At 35.9% G+C, this 13,807-nt stretch overlaps 1 protein-coding gene across 2 annotated transcripts in view; it reads left to right on the top strand.

Moving 5' to 3' along the window:
- LOC123540230 (regulating synaptic membrane exocytosis protein 1-like) overlaps positions 1–13,807 on the top strand; it is a 96,573-nt gene that overhangs the window by 61,494 nt on the left and 21,272 nt on the right. For both annotated transcript variants that reach the window (XM_053526747.1, XM_045325067.2), the window contains 7 exons: positions 6,292–6,422; positions 8,968–9,133; positions 9,545–9,652; positions 10,510–10,624; positions 11,308–11,623; positions 11,970–12,097; positions 13,109–13,330. In XM_053526747.1, coding sequence (XP_053382722.1) covers positions 6,292–6,422; positions 8,968–9,133; positions 9,545–9,652; positions 10,510–10,624; positions 11,308–11,623; positions 11,970–12,097; positions 13,109–13,330 — 1,186 coding nt within the window. The remainder of the gene's footprint in view (positions 1–6,291; positions 6,423–8,967; positions 9,134–9,544; positions 9,653–10,509; positions 10,625–11,307; positions 11,624–11,969; positions 12,098–13,108; positions 13,331–13,807) is intronic.

Raw genomic sequence — 13,807 nt, 5'->3', positions numbered from 1 at the left:
GCGATATATTTCACAACATCTTCATGAAAATTGGTCAGAACGTTCACCTTGATGATATCTAGGTCAAGTTCGAAACTGGGTCACGTGCCATCAAAAACTAGGTCAGTAGGTCAAATAATAGAAAATCCTTGTGACCTCTCTAAAGGCCATATTTTTCATGGGATCTGTATGAAAGTTGGTCTGAATGTTCATCTTGATGATATCTAGGTCAAGTTCGAAACTGGGTCATGTGCGGTCAAAAACTAGGTCAGTAGGTCTAAAAATAGAAAAACCTTGTGACCTCTCTAGAGGCCATATATTTCATGAGATCTTCATGAAAATTGGTCAGAATGTTCACCTTGATGATATCTAGGTCAAGTTTGAAAGTGGGTCACGTGCCGTCAAAAACTAGGTCAGTAGGTCAAATAATAGAAAAACCTTGTGACCTCTCTAGAGGCCATATTTTTCATGGAATCTGTATGAAAGTTGGTCTCTATGTTCATCTTGATGATATCTAGGTCAAGTTCGAAAGTGGGTCACGTGCCTTCAAAAACTAGGTCAGTAGGTCAAATAATAGAAAAACCTTGTGACCTCTCTAAAGGCCATATTTTCCATGGGATCTGTATGAAAATTGGTCTGAATGTTCATCTTGATGATATCTAAGTCAAGTTCGAAATAGGGTCATGTGCGGTCAAAAACTAGGTCAGTAGGTCTAAAAATAGAAAAACCTTGTGACCTCTCTAGAGGCCATACTTTTCATGGGATCTGTATGAAAGTTGGTCAGAATGTTCATCTTGATGATATCTAGGTCAAGTTTGAAACTGGGTCATGTGCCTTAAAAAACTAGGTCAGTAGGTCAAATAATAGAAAAAACGTTGTGACCTCTCTAGAGGCCATACTTTTCATGGGATCTGTATGAAAGTTGGTCAGAATGTTCATCTTGATGATATCTAGGTCAAGTTTGAAACTGGGTCAACTGCGGTCAAAAACTAGGTCAGTAGGTCTAAAATTATTAAAATCTTTTGACCTCTCTAGAGGCCATATTTTTCAATGGATCTTCATGAAAATTGATCTGAATGTTCACCTTGATTATATCTAGGTCAAGTTCGAAATAGGGTCATGTGCGGTTAAAAACTAGGTCAGTAGGTATAAAAATAGAAAAACCTTGTGACCTCTCTAGAGGCCATATTTTCATGAGATCTTCATGAAAATTAGTGAGAATGTTCACCTTGATGATATCTCGGTAAAGTTCAAAACAGGGTCACGTACCTTCGAAAACTAGGTCAATAGGTCAAATAATAGAAAAACCTTGTGACCTCTCTAGAGACCATATTTTTCAATGGATCTTCATGAAAATTGGTCAGAATTTTTATCTTGATAATATCTAGGTCAAGTTCAAAACTGGGTCACATGAGCTCAAAAACTAGGTCACTATGTCAAATAATAGAAAAACGACGACATACTCAAAACTGGGTCATGTGGGAAGAGGTGAGCGATTCAGGACCATCATGGTCCTCTTGTTTATGTATATCACAGTGCCATTTATTGCCTTAACAAAAAACTGAGATAGTTTAAAAACTTTTCACAGACATAACATTGCCAGTTAGTGCATTAACACAGAATGAAATGAATGGAATAGAAGTTCAAAAACTTCATCATTTCTAATTGCTGCAAAGTCATGGAATAGAAGGTCAAAAACTTTATCAGGATAATGGGTTTCCAACTGCTGCAAAGTCATGGAATAGAAGGTCAAAAACTTTATCAGGATAATGCATTTCTAATTGCTGCAAAGTCATGGAATAGAAGGTCAAAAACTTTATCAGGATAATGCATTTCCAGTTGCTGCAAAGTCATGGAATAGAAGGTCAAAAACTTTTACAGGATAATGCATTTCTAATTGCTGCAAAGTCATGGAATAGAAGGTCAAAAACTTCATCAGGATAATGCATTTCTAATAGCTGCAAAGTCATGGAATAGAAGGTCAAACACTTTATCAGGATAATGCATTTCCAGTTGCTGCAAAGTTATGGAATAGAAGTTCAATTTTTTTTATCAGGATAATGCATTTCTAACTGCTTCAGAGTCGTAGAAAAGAGTTTCAAAAACTTTTATCAGGATAATCTGTTTCTAATTGCTGTACAATCTCAGAATAATTCATTTCTAATTGCCATGTAATCACTGAATGGAAGTTCAAAAATTTCATAAGGATAATACATTTCCAATTTCCATATAATCACTGAATGAAAGTTCAAGATTTCATCAGGATCATGCATTTTATTAATTGCTGCATAATCTTAAAAATATTTGTTTGAATATTGATGCTTTATCAAGACCGTACATTTCAGTTAAATATTAATGCAACTGTTCATATTGAAAAGCATTAGCATAGAACGAATGTTCGAAACTGATACTGGGACCCTACATTTCTACTTGTTGCATTTGTGCAAAATGGAGGTTTAAAAAAAATCTTGTCAACATTAAATTGCCCCTATTGGATATACGCATGTATTGAATGTACAAAATACTGACTAATGGTTAGGTTTAGGTAATAATAGGTTTAATTGGGTAAATTTTATGCGTGCGTACACTCAATGTGGGAGAATTAATGCTGATCAAAAAAACTATCAGGATAGTTCAACTACTTTATCTCTCATTACTGCATTAGAAGGAAGTTTAATTGCTAGTGCTTTTAGCAGGGTAATTAGTTTCTAAGAGCTGTATTTGAGCCGCGCCATGAGAAAACTAACATAGTACGTTTGCGACCAGCATGGATCCAGACCAGTCTGCGCATCAGTGCAGTCTGGTCAGGATCCATGCTGTTCGCTTTCAAAGCCTATTGCATTTAGAGAAACTGTTAGCAAACAGCATGGATCTTGACCAGACTGCACGGATGTGCAGGCTGGTCTGGATCCATGCTGGTCGCAAATACACTATGTTGGTTTTCTCAAGATAGGGTAGCTTCTGATGGCTTCATTAAGCACTGAATTGAATTTTAAAAACTTTTATCAGGATAATTCAAATAATTTATAAAGATAATACATTTCTAATTGCTGCATTAGCGCAGAATGAAAGTTCAGGTATTGCCTTCTATTGCACTTATTTGTGTAAGTAAACATTTTGTAGCCTTGTACGCACACCTCATCACTTTAGCGGAAAATTCGATAACGTGCTTCCTTGCTTTGAGACAGTAAGCTTTAACTGACAATATTGTATGAATACACTGTATATAATACAACACCATTTCATGACTGACATATTCACAGTGTGTAGACCATTGTGAATTTCACATTTTTACACCATTGCACAGATTTCTCTTAAGTTGATCTAGTGGTTTTATATTCCACTGGCTGCACAAAACATTTTCATTTGGCTTAAATAGCAGTTGAAGTTTTTATTATATGCCCGAAGGGGGCATATCATGTTATGACGCCGGTGTCCATCTGTCCATACATCTGTTAGCAATTTCGTGTCCGCTCTGTAACCCTTGAACTCCTTGAATGATTTCGAAGAAACTTGACACAGATGTTGACCACAACGAGAGGATGTGCAGTCTCAGGGCATATTTTGGATGGCGCACTTCAAGGTCAAGGTTACACTTAGGGGGTCAAAGGTCATATGACTTTTTAGCTCACCTGTCACAAAGTGACAAGGTGAGCTTTTGTGATCGCGCAGCGTCCGTCGTCCGTGCGTCCGTGCGTAAACTTTTGCTTGTGACCACTCTAGAGGTCACATTTTTCATCGGATCTTTATGAAAATTGGTCTGAATGTTTACCTTGATGATATCTAGGTCAAGTTCGAAACTGGGTCACGTGCGGTCAAAAACTAGGTCAGTAGGTCTAAAAATAGAAAAACCTTGTGACCTCTCTAGAGGCCATATATTTCTCAAGATCTTCATGAAAATTGGTCAGAATGTTCACCTTGATGATATCTAGGTCAAGTTTGAAACTGGGTTACGTGCTGTTAAAAACTAGGTCAGTAGGTCAAATAATAGAAAAACCTTGTGACCACTCTAGAGGTCAAATTTTTTATGGGGTCTTTATGAAAATTGGTCAGAATGTTCACCTTGATGATATCTAGGTCAGGTTCGAAAATGGGTTACGTGCGGTCAAAAACTAGGTCAGTAGGTCTAAAAATAGAAAAACCTTGTGACCTCTCTAGAGGCTATATATTTTACAAGATCTTCATGAAAATTGGTCAGAATGTTCACCTTGATGATATCTAGGTCAAGTTCGAATCTAGGTCATGTGCCATCAAAAACTAGGTCAGTAGGTCAAATAATAGAAAAACCTTGTGACCTCTCTAAAGGCCAATTTTTTCATGGGATCTGTATGAAAGTTGGTCTGAATGTTCACCTTGATGATATCTAGGTCAAGTTTGAAACTGGGTTACGTGTAATCAAAAACTAGGTCAGTAGGTATAAAAATAGAAAAACCTTGTGACCTCTTTAGAGGCCATACTTTTGAATGGATCTTCATAAAAATTGGTCAGAATGTTCATCCTGATGATATCTAGGTCAGATTCGAAACTGGGTCACGTGCCTTCAAAAAGTAGGTCAGTAGGTCAAATAATGAAAAAACCTTGTGACCTCTCTAGAGGCCATATTTTTCATGGGATATGTATGAAAGTTGGTCTGACTGTTCATCTTGATGATATATAGGTCAAGTTTGAAACTTGGTCAGCTGCGGTCAAAAACTAGGTCAGTAGGTCTAAAATTAGAAAAATCTTTTGACCTCTCTAGAGGCCATATTTTTCAATAGATCTTCATGAAAATTGGTCTGAATGTTCACCTTGATGGTATCTAGGTCAGTTTTGAAACTGGGTCACATGCGGTCAAAAACTAGGCCAGTAGGTATAAAAATAGAAAAACCTTGTGACCTCTCTAGAGGCCATATTTTTCATGAGATCTTCATGAAAATTAGTGAGAATGTTCACCTTGATGATATCTAGGTCAAGTTCAAAACAGGGTCACGTACCTTTGAAAACTAGGTCAATAGGTCAAATAATAGAAAAACCTTGTGACCTCTGTAGAGGCCATATTTTTCAATGGATCTTCATAAAAATTGGTCAGAATTTTTATCTTGATGATATCTAGATCAAATTCAAAACTGGGTCACATGAGCTCAAAAACTAGGTCACTATATCAAATAATAGAAAAAACGACGTCATACTCAAAACTGGGTCATGTGGGAAGAGGTGAGCGATTCAGGACCATCATGGTCCTCTTGTTTTTTATTCCGCTCTGTAACTCTTGAACTGCTTGAAGTATTTTAAAGAAACTTGGCACAAATGTTCACCACATCAAGACAACATGCAGAGCGCATGTTTTGGATGGCTCGCTTCAAGGTCACACTTACGGATATTGCTCCACATTGCAGTGCTCTTGTTTTAGTACATCCTTATAATATATTAATGCATCTTTTCCAATGGTAAAATGGTTTCATAAGTATTTACTTGGATTTAGTGTAAGCATCAGAATAAACGACTAGGGTTTAATTTTAACATATTCCATTTTCTCTCTAAAATCCATTGTAAAGTTCTTTCTAAAATTTAACATTATTTTAAACAGAAAATGTTGAAAACTTCTGCAATCTATCTAGCATGGTTATAACAGTTTGCTACAATATGCTTTTACTGTGCCTTCAAATGTTTAAGTAATATAAAAGTTCAGACATTATAAATGAATTTGTTGTTCTTTTATTGATAAGATATTAACTGGGTTCAGCTATAAAACAGCTTATGAGAACATTGGATATTTTGACACCTAATAGTGGTTACCAAAATTTAAACATTGAGAATGTATACAGTTGTAAAAAATCATGAAATTTTGGCCTAGTGAAATCACAGTTGATACTCAGAATCTCGAAATCCAAGGGATCGAGCATTTTACTTTAAGATAACTGAAATCCAACTTAAAAAGGATAATTTATGCATGGGTTTTTAAGACAAGACATGAAAATGAGCCACGCCATGAGAAAACCAACATAGTGGCTTTGCGACCAGCATGGATCCAGACCAGCCTGCTCTCAACTGTACAAAGAGAAGTTTTTAGCTCTTTGTATAAATCAATGAGCATTTTCCGGGTAAAACTATGTTGTGAGAAGAAAAGTTTGAAGCGTTATGACTTGTATTTTTCCAGGAAAAGCTGCGGTATGGGTTTTTAGCTCATTTACCTTGCATTGTATTTTCCAGGTGAAACTATGATATGTGAAGTTTTGAGCTCATTATAACAGTATCGTTGTATTTTCCAGGTAAAACTGTGGTGTGGGAAGAAAAGTTTTTAGCTCACTATAACAGTATCATTGTATTTTCCAGGTAAAACTGTGGTATGAGAAGAGAAGTTTTGAGCTCATTATTACAATCATCAGTGCTATAGACCTTCCTATGACCAATGATGGGAAGTTTAGAAACCCTTACTGCAAAATCTACCTGCTTCCAGATAGGAGGTAATACTTTTATACCATACACTGGTCATGTGGTTAGGGAGATAATATTTTCATACCATACACTGGTCATGTGGTTAGGGAGGTAATATTTTCATATCAGTCACTGTGGTTGTGCGGCTAGGGAGGTACTACTTCATACCGTACACTGTGGTGGTGTGGTATGGGAGGTAATACTTTCATACCATACACTGTGGTCGTGTGGTTAAAGAGGTAATACAGTCGACATTGTATTTATTAAGAGACCACCCATGGGACTGCTAAGAAGTGGTCTCTTAATGGAATGGTGTCTTAATGAATTTCAGTCAGATGAAAAGGAAAGTTATTTTTAACTGTATTTGTTATGAACATACATGTATGGTTTCAAAATCTGTTTTAACACTGTGAATACTTTTCCAAGTCCAAAAACTGTGAAAATTATGGCTAGATTGTTTTTGTCAGTTTGACTGATACAAAGGTTAATTGCATTCAGTCACATGCAAAACGTACCCACTAATTACACAGATGAAGAAATGCCCGGTAGAATTTTGGTACCCGGTCGCTTAATAGATACTTTCGTTGAATATTTTACCTGTTGGGACTACATTAATGTGGTCACTAGTCATTTAATATAAAAGTCGTTTAATGGAATGAATTTATATACTGAAAACGTCCGGGAGAGTTTTGACTGGTCGTTTAATACAAAAATGGCTTAATAGAGGGGGTCGCAAGTACAATGTCGACTGTATTATCATACCATACACTGTGGTCATGTGGTTAGGGAGGTACTACTTTTATACCATACACTGTGGTCATGTGGTTAGGGAGGTACTACTTTTATACCATACACTGTGGTCATCTGGTTAGGGAGGTACTACTCTGATCCAAGGCAATTTGCAGTTGGTTGCATCAGCATAGTGTTATTCATGGTGTACTAGTTGAGAATTCATTTTTTGGATCCATTAGTGATAGCATTATTTCTTTAAAATAATATGTATATACAATAAATGGAAAACACCTTTAATACAGAATCTCTCCAGAAATATGATCTTGTATTTTTACAAAGTGATGTCGTAAACTAGTGATATCATTAGTGTAGGAACACCAGTGGCAAATCAGAGCAATTTTTAGCTCGACTATACGAAGTATAAGGAGAGCCATCCGACTCGCCCCGGCGTCGGCGTCTTTCCGCGTCCCCACCTTGGTTAAAGTTTTGGTGCACTTTCTCTTTTTTCAACTTATCTCTGTAATTACTGAATGGATTTGATTCAAACTTAAAATATTTATTCCTCATCATCATCCACATCATCTGACATAAGGGCTATAACTCTGGCACCAATATTTCATGAATTATCCCCCCTTTTCACTTAGATTTTCAGGTTAAAGTTTTGATGCACTTTCACTCTATCTCTGTTATTACTGAATGGATTTGATTCAAACTTAAAATAATTGTTCAACATCATCACCCACATCATATGACACAAGGTGCATAACTCTGGCACCATTTTTTCATGAATTATTCCCCCTTTTTACTTAGAATTTCAGGTTAAAGTTTTGATGCACTTTCACTCTACCTCTGTCATTACTGAATGGATTTGATTCAAACTTAAAATAGTTGTTCAGCATCATCACCTACATCATATGACACAAGATGCATAACTCTGGCACAATTTTTCATGAATTATTCCCCTTTTTACTTAGAATTTCAGGTTAAAGTTTTATGCTCTTTAACTCTATCTCTGTTATTACTGAATGAATTTGATTCAAACTTAAAATAGTTGTTCAACATCATCACCCACATCATATGACACAAGGTGCCTAACTTTGGGACCAATTTTTCATGAATTATTTCCCCTTTATACTTAGAATTTTAGGTTAAAGTTTTGATGCACTTTCACTCTGTCTCTGTTATTACTGAATGGATTTGATTCAAACTTAAAATAGCTGTTCAACATCATCACCCACACCATATGATGCAAGGTGCATAACTCTGGCACCAATTTTTCATTAATTATTCCCCCTTTTTACTTAGAATTTTAGGTTAAAGTTTTGATGCACTTTCACTCTGTCTCTGTTATTACTGAACGGATTTGATTCAAACTTAAAATAGTTGTTCAACATCATCACCCACACTATATGACACAAGCTGCATAACTCTGCTACCAATATTTAATGAATTATATCCCTTTTTGCTTAGGATATACTTATATAGTGTTTTGATACATTTTATCTTTACCTGTCTTATTACTTTAAGTTGATATTTTTGACATAGACTCAGGCTATTGTGCAATATCTTCATCCACAATTGGAGTCATTAAACACTCCAGTGACAGCTCTAGTTTCCTCAGATGTACCCAGTTTCACTATCCAGCATCGAAATAGTCGAGCGCGCTGTCTCCTGTGACAGCTCTTGTTTATTTATGATTATCATATCTTTAAGCGTGTTGCTTTATGATAGAAGGGTTCTGAGATAATTACAGTTTTAACAAAATTGGGCATTGTTCTACATTGTAATGACGTAATAGAGCTTTTGTGTATTTGTAAACATGTACTGGGTGTAATGTTTCAGTGAGAAGAGTAAGAGGAGAACACGAACGGTGCAGAACACAAACGAACCAACCTGGAATCAAACTTTCATGTACCAGAATGTGAAACCAGAAGACTTTGTAGAAAGAATGATAGAGATCACTGTGTGGGACTTTGATAGAATAGGTGCAAGTGAATTCCTTGGCGAGGTATTCTTTCAATTTCTTTTGTAGAGTGGTACTATAAAATCTTAAACTTTTGTGAGGGATTTTTTTTCGCTATTTGCAAATTACTGGTATTCAAAACAATTATTACTCAGAAAAGCACTTTATTTATATGAATAGCTCTTACTCAAGATGGCCATATATCTTGAATGGTCTGCCTTGCAAACCAACTCAAATATCTAAATGTTGCGAAATTTTTTGCTTTATAAAATATCTGATTTTACAGTATGTATTGATGAAGTGTATTCTGCTCATTATTTCTGTTCAATAAAAATCTGTCTAAAATTGTAAAGTAGGACAACAATTAGTTGAAAAAATAACCTCTTTCATATCTTGTTAAAATCTTCTTCCTTACAGCATGGAAATTAAACAATTATTAATAAAACCTTATTTCAGGTATTAATAGATCTAACTTCAGCATGTCTCACAGATGAACCATACTGGTATCAGCTAAGTAACCATGACAACACTAGTTTACCACTTCCTAGTTCTTCTCCTAGAAATGTAAGTATTTACAACTGTATAGTAGTAAATAAATTTGCTTTATGTTCTATTTAAAATTTAACAATCTTCTGAGAGCTGTAACACATAGCCAGGCCCATTTTAAAAATGAATTACTAGCTTTATGTTCTTAGATTAAGAAATAAGTTCCCAAACGTGGTTTATCGTAGAATAACCCGTGTTTTGAGTTACAATGTGATGTCTTATGCGAAACAATATATCGTTCAGGCCTACGGCCTTCGTGATATATTCTTATGCATAAGAACTCAAAACACAGGTTTTTCTGTGGTAAATCACACTTGGGAACTTATTATTTCTATTCTAACATGACATACAAATGTTAGAAAAAATGGTAACTACATTTTACAACCGTGCTATGCACCTGGATCGGATGACGTCATTGCACGCGAGTGGTTTATTGCAGAATAACCTGAGATAGATTTTGCTCTACATGTATGTAGGTTATTTGCTGGTCTTGTTAGAATGACCTATAAACCACCAAGAAAAGTTGGGGTTATTTATCTTCTAAGGGATTCCTTGTCTGACAGGTCAAAACTATGAAATATCTTCCAACCTGACAGCTAAAATGTGTGTATAAACACATGAGTAATAAGGTTTTTTTACATTTCTGTGAATGCTAAAATTCTCCTTGAAAATGCTACCAAAAAGTCAAGTATAGGTCCACAATGAAATAAAAACAGGAACTGGCTTACATAATTTACGTACATGAAAATTCCACTTTAACTGGAAAAAAGTAACATTGAAAATAAAATGAAATGATATTTAACTTCTATCAGTTATCATCTTGAGACTTGAATCAATGGTCATTTACTAAAGTTGACCATAACTTTGTATTTCAGAAAACAAGTAAAGACCCCTATGATGTTCGGCATAGAAAACAGATGTCACCTCCTCGAGTAGGTCGTGGTGATAGTGATGTGTCAGAAATTGATGACAGTATAGGAGTTGTGGGTGGTGAGTTTAAGTTTACGTTAAATGATAATGTAATTTGATGTAAACAAAATGTAATTTGATGTAAACAATAAAAGTTTACTTGATTTCTAAAGAAGGAAATGTAAGAGGTAACAAAAAAGTTCTTCTGCTGCACTGTTAGCTGTACAGATTATTGTTTGAAATTACTCCTCATTTGAAGCAGAAATACATACCAGATCATGCCTTAACACTTATCTTGTTGGGCACAATTGATTCTGCCTTTGCGACCACATGAGTGGTAATGCAAGGTGCAACACCACTCACATCTTCTTGCACTTTTTGTCAGCAGGCTAAAGTTTAAAGTAACATTCAATGGACTACACTGATTCCAATGGACTAGACGCAATTTGTTTTCAAGTAACATTAACATATTTTCCTGAATATTTAATTTTACTATATAACAGCTTATAGTCCGTACACTGTTATTGACTAAATTTGTATGAAGTTTAATAATAAATTGTTAACCCTTGTCATGCTGGATTCTGCCTTTGTGACCAGTGCATATCCATGCAGTCTGATCATGATCTGCACTGCCTGTCATTCAGTCATTATCTTTTTGGTAAGCACCCTTTTAACAGTTAACGGTGTTGTCCAAATTGAAAGATGGACAAGTTCATTATAGAAATTTAGCAGGGTAAGGGTTAATATAACTTGTATATTTGAAGGATTGACAAGAGACACAATGGAACCTGGCAGGAGAGCTAGAATGCCAAGTGCTGCAAATGAAAAACTTGACGTTCCAGATAGGGGAAGAAGATCTAAATCTCCTGTTCCAGAGTCAAGAGATCGACACAGAACGAGGTCAAGGTCACCAGCTCCTGATAGAGGTCAAAGGGCAAGGTCACCTGCTCCAGAACAAGGTCATAGATCAAGGTCACCTGCTCCAGACAGAGGTCATGGTCACATGAGGTCAAGGTCACCTTCCTCACATCACCGAGTGCCTGATACTGTAGCTCGCTCATTGTCACCCACAGATCTCAGGTAAATTTTTTACTTCTGTTTAATGACTAGAATTTGTAATTATTGTATTGTACTAAAAACCAGTAGAAATTAACCAGTGTTTTGTTTATGACAATTTGTTTCTTATGGCTAAAGCACCATTTTTCAACAGTATTTTAGTTATGTAACTGTTGCAAGTTTACCAAACAAGTATTCCTGGTTTCTGTACTAGTGCTAAGAAATATTTTTTTATTTTTGGTGATTTGAAAAAAAAGCAGTATGTTCTCCAATGACTTATACTAAAACACCAAGAAACTTTTGTATAAAATCAAATCTTTTGCATCTGTTAGAATAGTTATTAAAGTTTAAAATTGTTCCCAATTTTCAGCAGCAGACATTCCTCAACTAGCACCCCGGTACGAATGCCGGTTATTTCACCAACCAGTACTCCATCACCAAAGAAACGTCAGCTTCCAGCAATACCGGTAGAGGCGCAGAGAGCCAGTCGAGATAGAGGTACTCACTTTTACACTGAAATCTGTTTAACTTTTAGCCTGCTGGCTGCCTTTGCGACCAGTGCAGATCAAGATCAGCCTGCACGTCCATGCAAGCTGATCATGGTCTCCACTGTTCGCTATTCAGTCAGTAAATTTTTACTTAACACCCCTTTGAATGATAAGTGGTACTGTCCAAATTGAATGATGGACCAGTCCAGTTTAAAAATTTAGCAGGCCACAGATTAAACTTTGTTTTCTTGCATGTTGATTGACAGCAGAATTGGTTACAATACTAAGAAATCACAATTAACTTTCACCAAACTTCACAAGTGATTAGGACAAAGTATAATTGATGCATTTTATTGTCATGATCTGAGTAAATTAATTTCAGCTGAGTCATGACCCTTGATTTGTCAAATTGTTTGATCTGTACTTGTAAGTTCTATGATACCACAGGTTGGAATTCCATAAAACTTCACAGGAGTTACTACTACCAAGCCAAGTTGTATATATATATATTGAATGTAACTGTCAAGTGATTTTCCCTTGAGTTATTGCCCTTAATTTGTAGAATTTTACAATTTCTGCATGGTTGGTGGTGGGAAACATACGTTTTTCTTGAAAAACAATCTTTAGTTTTTAGTATATTCTATACGAGAATTAAGCAACTTGGGGGGAAAATTATTTTAACAGACTTGAGTTGAAGCCTGATGTTGATATAACTTTTTCCCAGGTCAATAAGTCCCCATTTTGACTGAGCCTAAAAGACTTGGTTGTAACCGTTGTTTGTTCCACTTTAAAGTTAGTAACTGAATACCTCAGTACATGTATTTAGCTCCTATCCTGAGACAGTTTGATGTTTTGATATCTCTTCTGTTAAGTGCCCTTGCAAATTTGCTTGGTCAATACATGTTCTTGGCTCCGCCCTCTGGTTAGTACAATATTTTATTATTGATCATGTGACAGTGTTCAGACCAATGAAAATGCATGACTGTAACTATTGATTTAATTATAATTCTGTATATTTTAGTGACCCAAGAATTGGAGGAACGTGCGAGAATGATGAAGCAGAGAATTATTCGCCAGGCAGAAGGTTCCAGCATGCCTCACTCTGATAGTGAAGGATATAGACAGAGTAGAAAGAGTCATGAAAGTAGGTCAAGGTCGCGTGATAGAGCATTTGATAGAGAATATGACTTCAGACTGGGTCGTGATTTCGGAGGAGGAGGTTATCATCATAGAAGAAGAAGAGGTAAGAGTTTTATATAAATGTAAATAAGAAGAAGGATTAAGAGTTTTATGTAAATATATGAAAAGAAGGTGAAAATATTACGTAAATAAAGAGAGTGTTTTGTAAATGTATAAAAGGAGAAAGGGGCTATTTAAATGTACATAAGAGGGGATTAGAGTGTTATGTTAAAAAGAAGGTGAAATAATGTTTATTAACCCTTACAGAAGAAAAAGGCCTGCTGCGTACTCTTGCTGTGTACGTACAGCGTATATGATGCGTACATGATGTGTACTGAAATCAAGGGCTTTAAATAGTACGCAGGATATACACCGCACATACACCGATAGTACGTTTGTAGTACACTTTTGACATGCAAATGAGCTCTGCCGCGTACTACTTGCAGCGTACATGCTGTGGACTACATAGTACACAGGATGTACGCTGGAGGAATTTAGTATGCGAAAAATAGTACGCAGCATGTACGCGGCACATACACTT

This window comes from Mercenaria mercenaria, chromosome 16, assembly GCF_021730395.1.
Source record: "Mercenaria mercenaria strain notata chromosome 16, MADL_Memer_1, whole genome shotgun sequence".
Taxonomy (NCBI): Eukaryota; Metazoa; Mollusca; class Bivalvia; order Venerida; family Veneridae; genus Mercenaria; species Mercenaria mercenaria.
The sequence above is the reverse complement of the archived record's forward strand: the minus strand, read 5'-3'. Positions and strand labels throughout refer to the sequence as shown.